General features: G+C 51.8%; 1 protein-coding gene across 2 annotated transcripts in view; it reads left to right on the top strand.

Annotated features, from left to right (window-relative positions):
* The window catches only part of PLCB2 (phospholipase C beta 2), a 203,852-nt gene that overhangs the window by 134,394 nt on the left and 48,060 nt on the right, over positions 1–21,398 (top strand). For both annotated transcript variants that reach the window (XM_075330434.1, XM_075330435.1), the window contains exons 9-11: positions 6,315–6,481; positions 9,397–9,543; positions 9,977–10,134. In XM_075330434.1, the coding sequence (XP_075186549.1) occupies positions 6,315–6,481; positions 9,397–9,543; positions 9,977–10,134 (472 nt within the window). The remainder of the gene's footprint in view (positions 1–6,314; positions 6,482–9,396; positions 9,544–9,976; positions 10,135–21,398) is intronic.

Below are 21,398 nucleotides of genomic sequence, written 5' to 3' on the forward strand. Positions count from 1 at the left end.
GACAGAGAAGAGGGTGGAGATGTAGGGGGTGCCGCACTGTGGAGAGCTTTGTGGTGATAGAGAGGAGGGTGGAGATGTAGGGGGTGCCGCACTGTGGAGAGCTTTGTGGTGATAGACAGAGGAGGGTGGAGATGTAGGGGGTGCCGCACTGTGGAGAGCTTTGTGGTGATAGACAGAGTGGAGGGTGGAGATGTAGGGGGTGCTGCACTGTCGAGAGCTTTGTGGTGATAGACAGAGAGGAGGGTGGAGATATAGGGGGTGCCGCACTGTGGAGAGCTTTGTGGTGATAGAGAGGAGGGTGGAGATGTAGGGGTTGCCGCACTGTAGACAGCTTTGTGGTGATAGAGAGGAGGGTGGAGATGTAGGGGGTGCCGCACTGTGGAGAGCTTTGTGGTGATAGACAGAGAGGAGGGTGGAGATGTAGGGGGTGCCGCACTGTGGAGAGCTTTGAGGTGATAGAGAGGAGGGTGGAGATGTAGGGGGTGCCGCACTGTGGAGAGCTTTGTGGTGATAGACAGAGAGGAGGGTGGAGATGTCGGGGGTGCCGCACTGTGGAGAGCTTTGTGGTGACAGACAGAGAGGAGGGTGAAGATGTAGGGGGTGCTGCACTGTGGAGAGCTTTGTGGTTATAGACAGAGAGGAGGGTGGAGATATAGGGGGTGCTGCACTGTGGAGAGCTTTGTGGTTATAGACAGAGAGGAGGGTGGAGATATAGGGGGTGCCACACTGTGGAGAGCTTTGTGGTGATAGACAGAGTGGAGGGTGGAGATGTAGGGGGTGCTGCACTGTGGAGAGCTTTGTGGTGATAGACAGAGAGGAGGGTGGAGATGTAGGGGGGTGCTGCACTGTGGTGAGCTTTGTGGTTATAGACAGAGAGGAGGGTGGAGATATAGGGGGTGCCGCACTGTGGAGAGCTTTGTGGTGATAGACAGAGTGGAGGGTGGAGATGTAGGGGGTGCTGCACTGTGGAGAGCTTTGTGGTGATAGACAGAGGAGAGTGGAGATGTAGGGGGTGCCGCACTGTGGAGGGCTTTGTGGTGATAGAGAAGAGGGTGGAGATGTAGGGGGTGCCGCACTGTGGAGAGCTTTGTGGTGATAGAGAGGAGGGTGGAGATGTAGGGGGTGCCGCACTGTGGAGAGCTTTGTGGTGATAGACAGAGAGGAGGGTGGAGATGTAAGGGGGTGCCGCACTGTGGAGAGCTTTGTGGTGATAGAGAGGAGGGTGGAGATGTAGGGGGTGCCGCACTGTGGAGAGCTTTGTGGTGATAGACAGAGAGGAGGGTGGAGATGTAGGGGGTGCCGCACTGTGGAGAGCTTTGTGGTGATAGATAGAGAGGAAGGTGGAGATGTAGGGGGTGCCGCACTGTGGAGAGCTTTGTGGTGATAGAGAGGAGGGTGGAGATGTAGGGGGGTGCCGCACTGTGGAGAGCTTTGTGGTGATAGATAGAGAGGAAGGTGGAGATGTAGGGGGTGCCGCACTGTGGAGAGCTTTGTGGTGATAGAGAGGAGGGTGGAGATGTAGGGGGTGCCGCACTGTGGAGAGCTTTGTGGTGATAGATAGAGAGGAAGGTGGAGATGTAGGGGGTGCCGCACTGTGGAGAGCTTTGTGGTGATAGAGAGGAGGGTGGAGATGTAGGGGTTGCCGCACTGTGGAGAGCTTTGTGGTGATAGATAGAGAGGAAGGTGGAGATGTAGGGGGTGCCGCACTGTGGAGAGCTTTGTGGTGATAGAGAGGAGGGTGGAGATGTAGGGGGGTGCCGCACTGTGGAGAGCTTTGTGGTGATAGATAGAGAGGAAGGTGGAGATGTAGGGGGTGCCGCACTGTGGAGAGCTTTGTGGTGATAGAGAGGAGGGTGGAGATGTAGGGGGTGCCGCACTGTGGAGAGCTTTGTGGTGATAGATAGAGAGGAAGGTGGAGATGTAGGGGGTGCCGCACTGTGGAGAGCTTTGTGGTGATGGACAGAGAGGAGGGTGGAGATGTAGGGGGTTCCGCACTGTGGAGAGCTTTGTGGTGATGGACAGAGAGGAGGGTGGAGATGTAGGGGGGTGCTGCACTGTGGAGAGCTTTGTGGTGATAGAGATGAGGGTGGAGATGTAGGGGGTGTCGCACTGTGGAGAGCTTTGTGGTGATAGACAGAGAGGAGGGTGGAGATGTAAGGGGGTGCCGCACTGTGAAGAGCTTTGTGGTGATAGACAGAGAGGAGGGTGGAGATGTAGGGGGTGCCGCACTGTGGAGAGCTTTGTGGTGATAGAGAGGAGGGTGGAGATGTAGGGGGTGCCGCACTGTGGAGAGCTTTGTGGTGATAGACAGAGAGGAGGGTGGAGATGTAGGGGGTGCCGCACTGTGGAGAGCTTTGTGGTGATAGATAGAGAGGAAGGTGGAGATGTAGGGGGTGCCGCACTGTGGAGAGCTTTGTGGTGATAGAGAGGAGGGTGGAGATGTAGGGGGGTGCCGCACTGTGGAGAGCTTTGTGGTGATAGATAGAGAGGAAGGTGGAGATGTAGGGGGTGCCGCACTGTGGAGAGCTTTGTGGTGATAGAGAGGAGGGTGGAGATGTAGGGGGTGCCGCACTGTGGAGAGCTTTGTGGTGATAGATAGAGAGGAAGGTGGAGATGTAGGGGGTGCCGCACTGTGGAGAGCTTTGTGGTGATAGACAGAGAGGAGGGTGGAGATGTAGGGGGTGCCACACTGTGGAGAGCTTTGTGGTGATAGATAGAGAGGAAGGTGGAGATGTAGGGGGTGCCGCACTGTGGAGAGCTTTGTGGTGATGGACAGAGAGGAGGGTGGAGATGTAGGGGGTTCCGCACTGTGGAGAGCTTTGTGGTGATGGACAGAGATGAGGGTGGAGATGTAGGGGGTGTCGCACTGTGGAGAGCTTTGTGGTGATAGACAGAGAGGAGGGTGGAGATGTAGCGGGGTGCCGCACTGTGGAGAGCTTTGTGGGTGAGAACAAGCAGTGTGAATTGGATCCTGTGATATAAGGGCAGCCAGTGCAATGACTGGCACAGAGCAGAGGCATCCGAGTAGCGGTTAGCCAGATAGGTGACCCTGGATGCTGCGTTAAGGATTGTCTATAGAGGAGAGAGTCTAGTTAGGGGGAGACCAATTAATAGAGAGTTACAGTAGTTCAAGGCGAGAGTGGATCAGGGCCACAGTGAGGGTTTTTGTCGTTTCCATTGTGAGAAAGGGGCGGATTCTAGAGATGTTCTTGAGGTTCAAGCGGCAGGAGCGGGCAAGAGATTGTATGTGGGAGGTGAAGGAGAGATCAGTGTCAAGTATAACACCCAGACAGCGGGCCTGCGGCCTAGGCCTTATCGTTGTGCCACACACAGAGAGGGAGATGTCAGGTTTAGGACGGTTGGAAGACGGAGGAAAAAGAAGAAGTTCAGTTCTTGAAAGGTTAAGTTTCAGACATGATATTGCAAACTGCAGTCAGGCAGTCACTGGTGTTCTGTAGTACAGCGGGGGTGAGCTCAGGGGATGAGGTGTATAGCTGTGTGTCATCAGCATAAAGATGTACTGAAAGCCAAATCTGCTGATGGTCATTCCAATTGGGGCAGTGTACAGGGAGAAAAGAAGAGGGCCAAGGACTGAACCCTGAGGGACCCCAACAGTGAGAGGAAGAGGAGAAGATGTGGAGCCAGCAAATGATACACTGAATGAGCGGCCAGAAATATAGGAAGAGAACCAGGAGAGAGCGGTGTCCTTTAGGCCGATAGAATGGAGCATAGAGAGAAGGAGATGGTGGTCAACAGTGTCGAAGGCGGCAGAAAGGTCAAGAAGAATAAGCAGAGAGTGGTGACCGTTACGTTTTCCTGTCAGTAGGTCATTGGTCACTTTAACAAGGGCAGTTTCTGTTGAGTGTAAAGGGTGGAAGCCAGACTGTAAAGGATCTAGAAGAGAGTGAAAGGAGAGGTAGCGGGTGAGGTGAGAGTAGACCAGGCGCTCCAAGAGTTTAGAGATGAAGGAGAGATTGGAGACTGGTCTGTAGTTGCTTGTGAAGGACAGATCAAGAGAAGAGTTTTTTTAATAATGGAGTAATGATAGAGTGTTTGAGGGAGGAGGGCAAGATACCAGAAGAGAGAAAGAGATGGAAAATCTTAGTTAGGTGAGTAGTGACAACCGGAGAGAGGGACTGGATTAGGTGTGAGGGGAAAGGATCAGTAGTGCAAGTGGTAGGACGAGAAGAAGAGAGGAGCCTGGAGACTTTCTCCTCTGTGACTGGGTCTAATGTGGAGAGTGAGCTGGATGGGATATGGGGAGGGATGGGATTCACAACGCTTGGTGGCTGGGAGCTGATCTCTCGGCAGATGTTTTCTATTTTCTCTGTGAAATGCGAGGCCAGGTCATCAGCATGAAGGTCTGTGATAGGGGTCTGTACTTTGGGACTGAGGAGGGAGTGAAGGGTGTCAAAGAGCTTTTTTGGATTGTTGGATAGTGAGGAAATAAGGGTGGTGAAGTAGGTCTGTTTGACGAGGTGAAGGGAAGAGTTGTAGATCCTTAACATTAATATGTAGTGGATGAAGTTTTCCGGTGTGCGGGTTTTCCTCCATAGGCGTTCGGCACTCCTAGAGCATCGCTGGAGAAATCGAGTTTGGGATGTGATCCAAGGCTGTTTTACCCTGTGTTTGGAGGTTCTGAGGGTGAGGGGTGCTACTTGGTCCAGGGTGCTTCTGAGTGTGTCATTGTAGTGGTTTACCGCCAGATCAGGACAGGAAAGTAAGGAGATAGGGGACAGTGATGAGTGTAAAGCGTCTGTAAGTGTCTGAGAGTCAATGGCCTGTAGGTTTCTGAATGTGTGATAGGTGGGAGTGTGCTGGGGTGGACGAGGGTTTGTGAGCTTGAAGGAGAGGATGTTGTGGTCAGAGAGGGGAAGAAGTGAGTTTTCAAAGTGAGAGATTAAGCAGAGGCGGATAAAGACCAGGTCAAGGGTGTTACCGTCTTCATGTGTCTCCGAGGATGAGAGCTGTGAGAGGCCAAAGGAGGTGGTTACAGATAGAAGCTGGGATGCAGATGGGGAGGAGGGGCTGTTCATGGGGATGTTAAAGTCTCCTAGGATGAGGGTTGGTAATTCAGAGGACATGAAATGCGCCAGCCAGGCTGAAAAGCAGTCAAGGAACTGGGTGTGGTGAGCCTGGTGGACGGTATATGACAGCTACTCTGAGGAAGAGGGGATGAAAAGCCTGATGGTGTGGACCTCGAAAAATGGGAATGATAGTGATGGAGCTGGGGGGATGACCTGGAAAGTGCATTGTGGGGACAGGAGTAAACCAACTCCACCACCATCAGGGAGTTCAGTCAGAGCAGGGGAGGAGAGGGAACAGGGAATGGAACTAAGGTAGTAGGACAAGATCAGAACTACTCACAGGAACCGGAAACATATACTGCGAAGCAGGAACTATAACTGCTGGGGTTCCGGGTGAAAAGGCTCCAAAATAAGGCAGAGCGATCACCCGGAATGAGGCACTACCGAATAGGCTCCTCCCACTGGGCTTAGAACCAGAAAATACAACACACGCAAAATATGTTGGCTCTGCATGAAAGCAGAGCCAACAGAAAGACTCGTGACAGGAAGTATGGCACATAACACGACACACTACGACACAATGGGTACACTGGGGACACTTTAACAACGGTGGGCCCTAGCGCTAGTGAGGGGATAGATGGAACACCTTCTTCATTCACCTGCAGCTGTGCCCTACACTCCTAGCCAGTCCCTATACAGGTTCCACACCTGTCATCGAACAGGATATCTGATACCCTGGCAGACCTTGTAATAGCCCTGGCTAGTGAGCTGGCAGGTGAGGGATGCTAGCCCAACCGCTGCACTAATAACACACCAAGGGAAGGAAAGAGACAGGGGAAAACACAACAGACTGCTGCAGTCAGCACCAAGACTGTAGCCTACACAGCAACTTCAAGAGAGGGTTCCCTGCAGCTCCTTCCACCTCCAGGCCAAACATCCAAATGAGATCAAAGAATAATGGGCACCCTCTTCTGGGAGCAGAGGGTATATATACACTTTAGAAACTGGGAGTGGTCCAAACCAGAAACACCTGGGAAGGTGTTGACAATGCTTGCTGGCAAGGAAAACATACATTAACCCTCTCCTCCCCAAAGGAAAGGGAACACATTTAAACTGCAGAGTTTCAAGGCAAAGAGACTCTGGCTCAGAACCTGTCATCAAGCTCTATAGCAGATAGACGACCGTGACAACAGAGCTATCCGAATGAAGGCAACTTGACGCCAAATTTAGGGTCAATTTCAGCTATAGCCTTGCAATTAATTTCTGATTTTTTTTTTTGTGTTTCAGCCATTCTAAAGCCAAACCTTACATGACTAAAGATCATCTCACCAAGTTTATCAACCAAAAGCAGAGAGACAGTCGTTTAAATGAATTGCTCTTTCCTCCTGCAAAGATTGAGCAAGTACAAGTTCTCATAGAAAAATACGAGCCCAGCGCCATCAACAAGCAGAGAGGTGGGATTACTGTGCGCGATTCATCCCGGAACTGGAAAAGAAAACTTCTTATTCACCTTTATCTGCTTTTTTTCAATAATTATTTTCTTGTTTCCCCTCAATAATATATCTTTATAGTGGTTGGATCTCCTTAATTCTGTTACAGAGATCCAAATCCCCTGGTTATCTTTTACAGAAGAATGATAAAATTCTTGTTTTATGAAGACCAACTTCCAATAAACTCATGATATAGATATAATCTGAAGATCCCCGTGAACCACAATGAAATATGGACTTTATAAATTGTAATGGTTGAAATAGTGTCTCATAGTCACTACATTCAAAACTATCAGTGGTCACCTCATCCAAAAAATAGCTTATATTGACAACTACAGTCATATGAAAAAGTTTGGGCACCCCTATTAATGGTAACCTTTTTTCTTTATAACAATTTGGGCTTTTGCTGTTTCAGTTTCATATATCTAATAACTGATGGACTGAGTAATATTTCTGGATTGAAATGAGGTTTATTGTACTAACAGAAAATGTGCAATCCGCACTTAAACAAAATTTGACCGGTGCATAAGTATGGGCACCCTTATCAATTTCTTGATTTGAACACTCCTAACTACTTTTTACTGACTTACTAAAGCACTAAATTGGTTTTGTAACCTCATTGAGCTTTGAACTTCATAGACAGGTGTATCCAATCATGAGAAAAGGTATTTAAGGTGGCCACTTGCAAGTTGTTCTCCTATTTGAATTTCCTATGAAGAGTGGCATCATGGGCTCCTCAAAACAACTCTCAAATGATCTGAAAACAAAGATTATTCAACATAGTTGTTCAGGGGAAGGAGACAAAAAGTTGTCTTAGAGATTTAAACTGTCAGTTTCCACTGTGAGGAACATAGTAAGGAAATGGAAGAACACAGGTACAGTTCTTGTTAAGCCCAGAAGTGGCAGGCCAAGAAAATATCAGAAAGGCAGAGAAGAAGAATGGTGAGAACAGTCAAGGACAATCCACAGACCACCTCCAAAGACCTGCAGCATCATCTTGCTGCAGATGGTGTCAATGTGCATCGGTCAACAACACAGCGCACGTTGCACAAGGAGAAGCTGTATGGGAGAGTGATGCGAAAGAAGCCGTTTCTGCAAGCACGCTACAAACAGAGTCACCTGAGGTATGCAAAAGCACATTTGGACAAGCCAGTTACATTTTGGAAGAAGGTCCTGTGGACTGATGAAACAAAGATTGAGTTGTTTGGTCATACAAAAAGGCGTTATGCATGGAGGCAAAAAAACACGGCATTTCAAGAAAAGCATTTGCTACCCACAGTAAAATTTGGTGGAGGTTCCATCATGCTTCGGGGCTGTGTGGCCAATGCCGTCACCGGGAATCTTGTTAAAGTTGAGGGTCGCATGGATTCAACTCAGTATCAGCAGATTCTTGACAATAATGTGCAAGAATCAGTGACGACGTTGAAGTTACGCAGGGGATGGATATTTCAGCAAGACAATGATCCAAAACACCGCTCCAAATCTACTCAGGCATTCATGCAGAGGAACAATTACAATGTTCTGGAATGGCCATCCCAGTCCCCAGACCTGAATATCATTGAAAATCTGGGGGATGATTTGAAGCGGCTGTCCATGCTCGGCGACCATCAAACTTAACTGAACTGGAATTGTTTTGTAAACAAGAATGGTCAAATCTACCTTCATCCAGGATCCAGGAACTCATTAAAAGCTACAGGAAGCGACTAGAGGCTGTGATTTCTGCAAAAGGAGGATCTACAAAATATTAATGTCACTTTTATGTTGAGGTGCCCATACTTTTGCACCGGTCAAATTTTGTTTAAATGCGGATTGCACATTTTTTGTTAGTACAATAAACCTCATTTCAATCCAGAAATATTACTGAGTCCATCAGTTATTAGATATATGAAACTGAAATAGCAAAAACCCAAATTGTTATAAAGAAAAAAGGTTAACATTAATAGGGGTGCTCAAATTTTTTCATATGACTGTATCTATATGAGTAAAGAAACAAGAGAGGGAGAGAGAGGCCTGCAGCACTGACAAGAAGCAGGGTGCTGCTGGGAAATATAGTTTTAGCAGATAATAGGATGGTTCATTTAGCTCTTTGAAGCTGGATGCACAGAGAGGCAAAAAAAGATGAAAAAAGATAAGGCACACGAAGAAAACTTTATGTTGAGCTTGTACTTTAATTTAACAATATTCATGTGCTATTATGGGAATAACCTCTTCCTTTCTTATTAAGCTGAATTACCCAATGCCTACGCCACCCATGTGAATAAGGAATTACCCCATCAAACTTTATAATCTGTCAAACAATCTTTGATGGCAACATTTATAACCGAATCCTTCCCATAATTAGATATACTGTTTCACATCAGCATTATGGCATCTGAGTCCATACAGTTTTGCAGTCACATTGTACATTCCTCCATGTTACAGCATGTCAATAATTGCTGCACAAAGTCACAGTCAAATGATGTGATATTCTTAAAGGATTCGTATATACAAAGGGTAGTTAGTACTGTATACTTCGGTTCTATGTGGCGCCCAATCTAATCCCCCCATTAGTCTAGAACTCCAAATGTTGCACGTCCAAAGATCCCACTATGATAGTGATCACTGTACCTGGTGCTCACCTTGTGTGGTCATGCTCAGAGCAACATAATGTGTATACTATCATCGTATTTTTTGAGGGAATAAATATTGTCCCCTTAGGGGTTGGCCAGTGGCTAAAGGGTGCAAAAAATGGAGTATTATTAAAAAAAAGATAACATATGGGAAAAAGTAAAAGGACACAGGGATGAGAAAAAGGATAAAAAAACATCTTTTTTTGGATGAAAAAATGGCTGATTTTGCCTACCCAAGCACTAAAGCTAACAGGGGTTTCTCTATTCTAGGACAGCTGTCTCCAGAGGGGATGGTCTGGTTTCTCTGTGGCTCTGAGAACAGTATTGTGTCGATGGACAAGTTACCTGTGAATCAGGACATGAACCAACCTTTTACTCACTACTTTATCAACTCCTCTCATAACACTTACCTCACAGGTATTCTCTTATATATTATATATTACCCAGAATTAATAATTTTTTTTTAAAAATGAAGGTAACCAAGAATGAGGTTCTTCAGACCTGTAGTGAATTTTTATTTCATTGTCTATAGCGCTTGGCTATTTCATTCGGTCCCATAGACAATGAATGAAGCAGAGGCCGCGCATGTGCACCTTGTTACATTCAGGACAGTCTTGGGATTCCAGAAACCAGTTCTCGGGATTGCTGGGGGTCCGACAGCTGATCAGCAAGTTATCCCCTATCCCATCTACTCATGCAAATTGACCTTGATATATGATTGGACTTAACACATGATAAGGGATGATGACAACTGTAGGTCATTAGAAGATCTATAGGCATGGGAAGTGTATAGGAAAAGTTAAAAAACAGCATCAACCAGCCTTGCACTAACTTTTTACACATTTTTCAGCTGGCCAGTTTTCTGGGGTCTCATCCCCCGAAATGTACCGTCAGACCCTGCTCTCTGGTTGCCGATGTGTGGAGCTAGACTGCTGGAAGGGGAAGCCACCTGAAGAAGAACCCATTATCACTCATGGATTTACAATGACGACAGAGATCCTTTTCAAGGTGATTAATATTAATAAATATATATATATATATATATATATTCTTTTATTTATTTTTTTAAATTAGAGTAGAATGTTAAGTACAATGAACAAAAATATAAACACAACACTTGTTTGTGCTCCCATTTTTCATGAGCTGTACTCAAAGATCTAAGACCTATTCTATATACGGTACATAAAAAGCCTATTTCTCTCAAATATTGTTCATAAATTTGTCTATTCCTACAACGCCTGCCTGGATCCACAGACTCAGATGGGCTGTAATGGGGGGCCTAGAAGGAAGCCACTCACCAAGCAGGACCCCTACAAGCCTGAAACCCTTTAACCCCTATACAGGGATTTGGAATTATACAGGGCCCTGGAGATCGCTACCTGTGGAAGGCACCAGTCCGAGAGAGTAGTCGTCAGGCAGGGTCAAACCAGGAATTGCAGAACAGGGACAGAATCGTCAGGCAAGGACGTAATCAGAAAACCAAGCCGAGGTGAAATCCGGATCGGGCAGCGAGGTACATAAACGACAGGCAGAAGAGTAGTCAGGAAACAAGCAGAGATCAGCGCACAGGAATCACTATACAAATAACACAGGAACCAGGAATACAAACTATCTCTGGCAGTGGTCACATGACAGGAGGGGGAATAAGAAGGGTGTGGTGTCTTTCCATTGGCTGCAGGTGAATGATGGCAACTTCATCTGGAAGACACACACCACCTACAGTTAGCCTGTGGTACTGCAGGTTCCAGGGAAACCCAGCCTAGTGGATGAGTGGAGCCGCTGGCATCGACTCCTCTCCCATCACCAGCACTATCCATGGCGGGAACACGGCGTCGCCTGGTGACTCCAGTGGGGACATGAAAATTCCTGTGTTAGTGAGCTCTGCTTATCCTCTGCTGAGATAATCCATCCATTCATCCACCTCCCAGGTGTGACATATCAAGATGCTGATTAGCTAGTATGATTATTGCACAGCTGTGCCTTAGGCTGACCAGCATTATTATTGCACAGATGTGCCTTAGGCTGGCCACAGTGAAACGCCACGCCAAAATGTGCAGTTTTATCACACAGTACAAAGACACAGATGTCACAAGTTTTGAGAGAGCGTGCAGTTGGCATGCTGACTGCAGTAATGTCACCAGAGCTGTTGCCCGTGAATTGAATGTTCATTTCTCTACCATAAGCCGTCTGCAAAGGCATTTCTGAGAATTTGGCAGAACATCCACCCGGCCTCACAAATGCAGCCCATGTGTAACCACACCAGCCCAGGACCTCCACATCCAGCATCTGCACCTCCAAGATCATCTGAGACCAGCCTCCTGGACAGCGACTGCAAAAATTGGTGCAAAACCAAAGAATTTCTGCACCAACTGTCAGAAACCGTCTTAGGGACGCTGATCTGCTGCTAGTCGTCCTCATCAGGGTCTCTACCTGACTTTTACGTCGTCGTAACTGACTTGAGTGGGCAAATGCTTACGTTCGAACACGTCTTTCACATTGTAGAGGTATTCTCTTCAAGGACGAATCCTGGTTTTCTCTGTACAGGGCAGATGGCAGACTGTGTATGGCGTTGGGCGGGTCAGTGGTTAGCTGATGTAAACATTGTGAATCAAGTGGCCCATGGTGGTGGTGTGGTTATGGTATGGGCAGGTGTATGTGACGCACCCTCGGGCTAAGAGGTTACCCGTCACCGGGACATGGTAGTTCTCTTGGGTCGCCGCGGTGGCTTCGCTCGGTTCCATGACCCTATCCGGTGTCAATAAAGCTGGGGATGGGAATGATGGGGGTAGTTGTTCGTGACGCTACTTGTGATGTGTGGTCAGTATGAGCCACCGCTGTGGGAGGTCTCTCTTCTGGGGCGGATGGTGACGCAGCTCGGGTGTTTCAGCTCTCCACAGGTAGAGCTAGGCCCCAGGGAGGACGATGGTGGTAGTAGTCGCCTATGGTGCGGAGGCGCGATTGTCGCGGGCGGAGGAGGGGACGCCGCGCTCTCCCACTGCTCGGGTCCGGCTGACGCGGCTGCTGCGGCCTGCCGCTGCTCGGTGGCTCGAGCGATGGGCCGGATCCCGGGGACTCGAGCGGCGCTCCTCGCCCGTGAGTGAAAAGGGGAATTGGTGTTTTGGGATAGTTTATTGTCCGTGACGCCACCCACGGTTGTGGTGATTTGTTAACACCACCACTGCTCTGTATGGGGAGCCCGGGAGTGATGGCATGGAGCAGCCAGTTGTTGATGTGCCCTCCGTGGGTAGGGGTTGTGATGCTCCTGGGGCCCGGTGATGGGATTGGGATGGTGGACAGGCGGGTCTGGGGCCTGTGGAGGTGCAGGGGCGCAGGGGCAGCGCTGTGCCGCACGGCACGGAGGTACTCACTCAGCCAGTAAACACGACACAGTTCTCGGTAAACAAATGGCTGGTTGGACAGGTCCCTCGGACGGTTCACGGTGCTGATGTTCCCTGCAGTTAGCGGTGACGGTCTCTTCCCTGCACCTATGTAAAGTCCTTTTGGTAGCGATGGGTTCCCACCGGTTACCCACTCCTCGGCTTCAAGCTGGGCCGAAGGAGCTCTACTCTTGCCCGCAGGCGCTGGCCCTGGGAAACTGGTGCCCTGGCGGTGGCGGTGTCTCCCCTTCACGGTTGGGCTGTTGCCTTCAATCGGGACTTGGTTGTTAGGAGACAGACGTCCCCTTCACTGACGGATTTGGCAAATTATGGCGACTCCTAGCCTTGCCGGGATCCGAAAGGCCCCTGCCCTGGTGCTGACTGTTCTTCGTATACTGCTCTGGTACCGCCGGGTCACCACCCGTCCGCGGTCCTTCCAGCAACCTCCGAGCAGTCCCCCTGCAGACTCTCACCGCCGTCTGCTGACCTTGCTGTCACTGTCCGGGGCCCACACCCGGACCAACTTCAGGCTTTACAAACTGTTTCTTTTCACTTTACTTCAGCTTCTCTCCTAAGCTCCTCTACCACGTCCTTCTACTTCCTCCTCCAAACTCTATCTGTCTGGTTTTCCCGCCTCCAGGGCTGTGAACTCCTCGGTGGGCGGAGCCAACCGCCTGGCCCACCCCCTGCTGTGGACATCAGCCCCTGGAGGAAGGCAACAAGGATTTTTGGGTTAGCTTGATGTACCTGCAGGGAATGTGGGGTGCGTGTGGTGTTGTGACCTGTGACCCCTGGCTTGCCCAGGGCGTCACATTCCCCCTTAGCAAAACGCAGACCGTCCTCGGGCTGCCCGTCCAACACCGGTTTTATTTTCCTTTTTGTTTTCTGTGAAAATAGAAAAACGGTAACATATTTACAATTTATGGCATCATCCCACATCGGGAGGTTCAGTTCTTTAACGTTGCAAACGGTAACATTAAACGGTTGCGGCTGCCGCTCTCTCCCACCCAAGTAACCTGGCCCTGATGCTGCCCCTAAAACCCAGGCAGCACCCCTTGACCCCAGTCGAGCACAAGTTACCCGAGCGGGATCTGTCCTTCCCCTCCAGAGGGTAGCCACCGGTTCCTGTGGTGGCTGGGCCCCAGCCTGCTCTGCTGTGGGCCCTCCCTCCAACCTGCCTCTCCAGAGGCAGTTACGGTAGCTGCACAACATATTTTATATTTACAAGCCACTAAACGTTTGTGGTTGCCCTGCAAGTTCACGGGCTTGTCCATGAGCAGTTCCTCATGCAAACTTTTCAAACGGTCCCCACGGGGACAACGGTGCCGGCAACGGCCGGTTTTCAAATCACATGTGAATCAGGTGAACTTCGGTAATCAATTTCTCATTTTTCAAACTTTTAAACGAACACACTTGCAAACTTTCTTTCTCCTCCCCCTTTTAAAGAACGGTTTCCCTGTACCTAAGTGGGGGCCTACCTAGGTTGGGACGGGTGGACCTCCGGGGTCCGATGTCAGTGGGGCTAGGCAGTGGGGCAGAGGGAACAATCGGTTCCTCCTCCCGGCTATCGTGTGGGGCAGGCGGAGGCATAGGGGAGTTGGGCACAGGTTCATCCCTGGGCACTGGCACTGGTTCTGGCTCACAGTTGACCGCTTCCACCACTTCTTCATCCACAGGTTGTGGGAACAGTATCACTGGAAGAATCACTGCGCCGTTCTGTGTAGGCCAGTCTGCTGGGAAGTCACCCATCACAGTGTGGATCACCTCTTTTGCCTTCTCTGCTGGTGGAGGAACTGGTACTTCAGCCATCGCCCTCAATGCTGGTGGGCACCTTTTCAGATGGTCCCGGGAAACCGTGGCCAAGGTGCCCCCTTGGTCACGACTGATCTGGTAGGCCTTTCCATCTTCCCATCCTGTGGGTTGGATGACGTACGGGATTTGTTCCCATTGATCATCCAGTTTGTGGGTTTTCCTCTTCCGCTTTAACACCACATCTCCAGGCTGGAAAGGGCCCGCAGACGCCTTCTGATTGAAGCGCTGCTCCTGTTGTTCTCGACTCCAACTTAGGTTCTTCTCCACATACTCCTGAATCTGTCGGTACTGCACCCTCCGCCGGGTGTCCCATTCAGCCGTTGAGGGGAGTGTCTCTGGGGCTTCCAGTCCCATTTCCAGGTCCACCGGCAGTCGGCCAGGCCGAGCCCTCATCAGATACGCTGGGGTGCACTTCGTTGAGCTAGACGGGATATTGTTGTACATATCGACCAAGTCAGGCAGCTTCTCCGGCCACAGGTTCCGCTCCTCCAACGGCAACGTTTTGAGGAGGCCAAGGACCAGATGGTTCATCTTCTCACACATACCGTTGGTCTGGGCATGGTAAGGTGTGGTCCTGATCTTCTTGCAGCCGTACAGCTGACAGAACTCATGGAACACCTCCGCCTCAAAGGCTGGACCTTGGTCGGTAAGCACCTTCTCAGGGTATCCATGGGGTCGACAGAAGTACGCTTGGAACGCTCTAGCGGCGGTACGGCCGGTTAAGTCCTTGACCGGGACCACCGCCATGAACCGGGAGTAATGATCTACCATGGTCAGAGCGTAAGTGTACCCACTTCGGCTGGGGGTGAGCTTTACATGGTCCAAGGCGACCAGCTCCAGCGGTTGGTGCGTAACGATCGGGCGTAGGGGAGCCTTCTGGCTGGCTTCATCCTTCCTCCTCAACGTACAAGGACCGCACTCTCGACACCAGGCCTCCACAGACTCCCGCATCCCACTCCAATAGAACCGCTCCCTCAACAGCATCTCCAGCTTCTTCCACCCGAAGTTGCCGGCACCATCATGGTACGCCTGCAGAACAGTGGGTATATCAGATTGAGGAATAACCAACTGGCGGATCTTCTCATGGGTCTTCGGGTTGATCAGCTCACGGTACAACCTCCCCTGATGTAGACACAGCCGGGTCCGTTCCTTCCACAAGCGTTGGGCTTCAGCTGGGGCGGCAGGGTCCATCCCAGCAGCGCCTCGCTCCACCAGGGTCTTGACTAGGCGGACAGCGGGCGCCTGATTTTGAGCTTCCTGCCACTCCTGACTGGGCAGCGGATCCAGGTTCACCCGTTGTTGGTGGACATGTACCTTCTCAGTTGATGGCCGGTGGAATGCAGGCAACTCGATCTCCTCGAGGTCATCATCCTTGCACCCACCTTCTGACAAGTGGGGCATCCGAGAGAGGGCATCAGCATTAATGTTGACACGACCGGCCCTGTATTTGATGGTGAAGTCATAGTTGGCTAGTCTGGCCACCCACCGCTGCTCCAACGCGCCCAGCTTGGCCGTGTCCAGGTGAGTCAACGGATTGTTGTCCGTGAAAGCGGTGAATTTTGCTGCGGCCAAGTAGTGGCGGAACCGCTCGGTGATAGCCCACACCAGTGCCAGGAGCTCGAGCTTGAAGGAGCTGTAGTTCTCAGGGTTCCTTTCAGTCGGCCGGAGTTTTCGACTAGCATAGGCAATCACCTTCTCCTTTCCTTCCTGGACCTGGGACAGGACTGCCCCCAAACCCACATTGCTGGCGTCTGTGTAGAGGATGAATGGGCAGCCGTAGTCAGGGTACGCTAGGACCTCTTCTCCAGTCAAGGCCGCTTTCAGCTGACAGAAGGATTCCTCATGCCTGTCCTCCCACACCAGTGGGGCTCCGATGGGTCTACCACCTTTGGTCTGTCCCACGAGGAGGTCTTGCATGGGAGCAGCCATCTTCGTGTACCCCTTGATGAAGCGCCGGTAGTACCCCAACAGACCGAAAAACTGCCTTACTTCCCTCACGGTGGTTGGTCTTGGCCAGTCCTGGATGGCAGTGATCTTCTCAGGGTCGGGGGCAACACCTTCCGCACTCACCACATGCCCCAGGTACTGCACTCTGGGTTTCAGCAGGTGGCACTTGGAGGGCTTCAACTTCATCCCGTATTTGGCAAGGGACGCGAACACCTCGGCTAGGTGCTCCAGATGGGCTTCATACGTCTGAGAGTACACAATCACATCATCCAGGTATAACAGGACGGTCTCGAAGTTTAGATGTCCCAGACAGCACTCCATCAGCCGTTGGAAGGTTCCAGGGGCATTGCACAGCCCGAACGGCATACTATTAAATTCACAGAGCCCCATTGGGGTGGTGAAGACGGTCTTCTCCCGGTCTTCCGGGGCCACGGCCACTTGCCAGTACCCACTGGTGAGGTCAAGGGTAGAGAAGTAATTTGCGGTTCTCAGTGCGGCCAAAGACTCTTCAATACGGGGCAGTGGGTAGGCATCTTTATGGGTTATCTGATTAATCTTCCGGTAGTCCACACACATCCGCATGGTACCATCCTTCTTCTTGACCAGTACCAACGGAGCGGCCCAGGGACTACAGCTGTCCCGAATAACCCCTGCCTCCTTCATATTCCTCAACATATCTTTGGCACACTGGTAATGCGCAGGGGGGATAGGCCTGTACCTCTCTTTGATAGGGGGGTGCTCACCGGTGGGGATGAGGTGTTGGACCCCTTTGATCTGCCCAACGTCTAGTGGATGTTTGCTGAAAACCTGTTCATACTCTCGCACCACCCTGTATACCCCTGCTTTATGATGTGTAGGGGTATCCTCAGTGCCCACGTGTAGCTGTTGGTGCCAATCATTTACCTCCCCTTGAGGCGGGGAAGTGCTGGTAGTAGGTGGGGAGACTGAGGGAATGGCTTCGTGGATGGTGTGGGGATCCAGGGTGAGCAGCTTGGCAATGATGGCATACCGGGGAAGCCTGACTTCTTCCTCCCCACAGTTCAGCACCCTCACGGGCACTCTCCCCTTCTTTACATCTACCACCCCTCGGGCGGCCATTACAGTGGGCCAGTGCTCGGAGGGTATGGGCTCCATCATGGCAGGGTAGTCACGCCCCTGAGGCCCTACTGCTGCCCTACACCAAATCATCATCTCACTCCTAGGGGGCACAATCAACGGAGCAACATCCATCACTCTCACTCCACCAATCTCTCCTCCTGTTGAGTTTACATGCTGGCGGTACATCAAGGCTCGGATCTCACGCTGCACAGCTCTCTGTCGGCTCCCCGCCGCCGTGGCGGCCAGCTGTTGCAGTAGGGCCAAAACATCACCCATATAGTGCTCCATCACATTGGTTCCTAGCACTATCTTTGGGTTATGATCACTGGGTTCATTCATGATCACAATCATACCCTGGTGTTGCAGTTCAGCTTGCCCCACTGTCATAGCCACCTGTTTATACCCCACTTGGGTCAATGGGAGTCCATTAGCAGCAATTAGCGTTATACTAGTATCTGGGGGTGCCAGCTCGTCTGTCCCCCAATACCGTTGGTACAATGTGTATGGTATGGTGGTTACCTGTGATCCAGTGTCCAAGAGAGCCATCACCGGTATGCCGTCCACAGCCACGGGGATGATGGGCCGGGCCCCGATATACCGGTCCCGCCAGTCTGGGGGGCCACGGGGTTCTACTCCTGAGGATTGGCCCGGGGCCCCAGGGGTTGCTCGTTTAACGGGCACTGTCGGAAGTAATGCCCAGGCTTACGGCACTTGTAGCAGGTTGGGGGTCTGCTCCGCGGGTTGTTAGCACTTCTCCGCTGCATCCAGGGGACATCCTCAGGGCTGTCGGCAAGCTGTATCTGTGCCGGAGGCTGAGATCTGGTCAAAGGTTGGAGTGCAGCAAGAATCTTGGCGAGGTCTCCGTCCATGCGACGGACCTGGGCTGCCAGTACCTCCATCGTGCTGCTTGGGGCTGTAGGTATTGGAGAGGTTGGTAGGGCAGGGGCCACCACAACGGGGGCCGTCTCAATGGGCCACGGGGCTGGCTCCAAGATTTCTGAAGCTGGGGGCTGTAGTGCTTTAATGGCCCGTTCCTTTAACACGGCAAAGTCCACATCAGGGTGTTCTAGGGCCCAGAGCCGGAGTTGTTTGCGATCCTCAGGGGACCTCATCCCCTGCACAAATTGCTCTACTAACATCTTGTTGCTGTCTGCCTCATTGATAGGATTCACCTGCTTTAGCGTGCGGAGGGCGGTTTGCAGACGTAAAGCATAGTCCCGAATGCTATCCACAGACCGTTGCCGGCACTGGTAAAACTGCATCCTCAGCTCAGCTTCAGTCCGGGTCTCAAAGGCAGTCTGTAGCTTCTCAAAGATGGTGGCTACAGAGAGCCGGTCCCCCTCGGCCCAGGTCTCCGCCTCCTGCTCAGCCGCACCGGTTAACTGGCCCAGCACTACCGCTGCACGTTGCTTATCGGTCAGGGGGTACAGTTCTAGCAACGGGTTAAGCTTTTTCCGGAAGACCTGTAAAGCATCAGGTTTCCCGTCATACTGCGGTAGCCAGGTAGCTCCGGGCGCATAGGGCAGGGAGAACGGCATCACCTGAGCGAGAGCGGGGGCCGCGGCACCTCCCGCCAGCGCGGCCGGGACCCGGGCAGGCCCATTCCCATCCACGGGTGCCACTGCGGCTGCGACCACCGCTCCTCCAGCGGTTCCGTCGGGCGCAGACATCTTGTTTCCGTCCCCCTTAGCCTCTTTCCGGCCCCTCCTCTATCGGGGCGGGGTTTTGGCCTTCGCGCCTCTGCTACTCGAGAAGACACTCGAGCAGGAACTTTTCGCGCCAAAGATGGCGACTTCTGAAATTTTTCGGCCGGATACCTCCGGCGGTCACAAGGCGCACCTCTACCCAACGGCAGAGCGGTAAGATCCTGTTTGTGACGCCAAGTTGTCACGGGCGGAGGAGGGGACGCCGCGCTCTCCCACTGCTCGGGTCCGGCTGCCGCGGCTGCTGCGGCCTGCCGCTGCTCGGTGGCTCGAGCGATGGGCCGGATCCCGGGGACTCGAGCGGCGCTCCTCGCCCGTGAGTGAAAAGGGGAATTGGTGTTTTGGGATAGTTTATTGTCCGTGACGCCACCCACGGTTGTGGTGATTTGTTAACACCACCGCTGCTCTGTATGGGGAGCCCGGGAGTGATGGCATGGAGCAGCCAGTTGTTGATGTGCCCTCCGTGGGTAGGGGTTGTGATGCTCCCAGTGATGGGATTGGGATGGTGGACAGGCGGGTCTGGGGCCTGTGGAGGTGCAGGGGCGCAGGGGCAGCGCTGTGCCGCACGGCACGGAGGTACTCACTCAGCCAGTAAACACGACACAGTTCTCGGTAAACAAACGGCTGGTTGGACGGGTCCCTCGGACGGTTCACGGTGCTGATGTTCCCTGCAGTTAGCGGTGACGGTCTCTTCCCTGCACCTATGTAAAGTCCTTTTGGTAGCGATGGGTTCCCACCGGTTACCCACTCCTCGGCTTCAAGCTGGGCCGAAGGAGCTCTACTCTTGCCCGCAGGCGCTGGCCCTGGGAAACTGGTGCCCTGGCGGTGTCTCCCCTTCACGGTTGGGCTGTTGCCTTCAATCGGGACTTGGTTGTTAGGAGACAGACGTCCCCTTCACTGACGGATTTGGCAAATTATGGCGACTCCTAGCCTTGCCGGGATCCGAAAGGCCCCAGCCCTGGTGCTGACTGTTCTTCGTATACTGCTCCGGTACCGCCGGGTCACCACCCGTCCGCGGTCCTTCCAGCAACCTCCGAGCAGTCCCCCTGCAGACTCTCACCGCCGTCTGCTGACCTTGCTGTCACTGTCTGGGGCACACACCCGGACCAACTTCAGGCTTTACAAACGGTTTCTTTTCACTTTACTTCAGCTTCTCTCCTAAGCTCCTCTACCACTTCCTTCTACTTCCTCCTCCAAACTCTATCTGCCTGGTTTTCCCGCCTCCAGGGCTCTGAACTCCTCGGTGGGCGGAGCCAACCGCCTGGCCCACCCCCTGGTGTGGACATCAGCCCCTGGAGGAAGGCAACAAGGATTTTTGGGTTAGCTTGATGTACCTGCAGGGAATGTGGGGTGCGTGTGGTTTTGTGACCTGTGACCCCTGGCTTGCCCAGGGCGTCACACGATGATGGGAGCGCCGGCAATGATGGGATGACACAGAGGGTGCAGTTTAAATTTTCTTTACTCACTGGAGTCACTCTGACCTTGGTGTACCATGTCCCGCTGAGATGGGCCTCAGCAGATCCCAGATACTTCGTAGGTCGAGGCCGGTGTTTCCTTCTGTCCATCTCTGTTCGCTTGTTTCCCTCCACCTCCACCCGGGCCGTAGACCGGGTCACGGGTGCCTTCCGCACTCCCCACGAACCCTGGGATCCCCCTTCTATCCTAAGAACCCGTGTCAAGCTCACAGCTCCAGACCACGGGCCCCTGACTATCCGTGTCTTTGCTTGCTTTGTTCCCTGAGTCCCTCCTGACGCTTGCTGTGCCCGGAGCTAACGTCTGGCTGACTAATGTGTGAGATGGCTCTTCACTTCCCCTGTGGGTGCCCCGCCTCCCAGATTCCTGAACTAGTGTGCAAGAGGTCCCATACCTCATAATGGTCACCCCAGCACCTACCCTAGCCTGTTCCTAGTGGAAGAGCTTCCATGTTACTTTTTGGATGAGTGTTTTGGTGGTGGTTACCAGTGATGACCTCCTCCGTATCCGAAATGAGTACCCTGTGGCATCTAAAGCCTCAGGGGCGCCACATATGTTATGGACAATAAACACAGGTGCATTTTATTGATACCATTTTGAATGCACAGAGACACTGATGACATCCTGACGCCATTGTTGTGCCTTATCCACCACCATCACCTCAGGTTGTAGCTGATAATGCTCCATAAACAAAAGAGTTGTGTTTATATTTTTGTTCAGTGCAGTAGTAGGGTTTAGCTGGAAGAATATGGGCCTCCTGAACAAGCAGTGGTGTAACTAGAATCCAATGCTTCCCAGTGCAATATTTGGAACTGTGGCCCCACCTTCATGGTGGTTAGATGTATATGCCCTTGTATCATTC

The sequence above is a fragment of the Anomaloglossus baeobatrachus genome, chromosome 12 (assembly GCF_048569485.1).
Source record: "Anomaloglossus baeobatrachus isolate aAnoBae1 chromosome 12, aAnoBae1.hap1, whole genome shotgun sequence".
NCBI lineage: Eukaryota > Metazoa > Chordata > Amphibia > Anura > Aromobatidae > Anomaloglossus > Anomaloglossus baeobatrachus.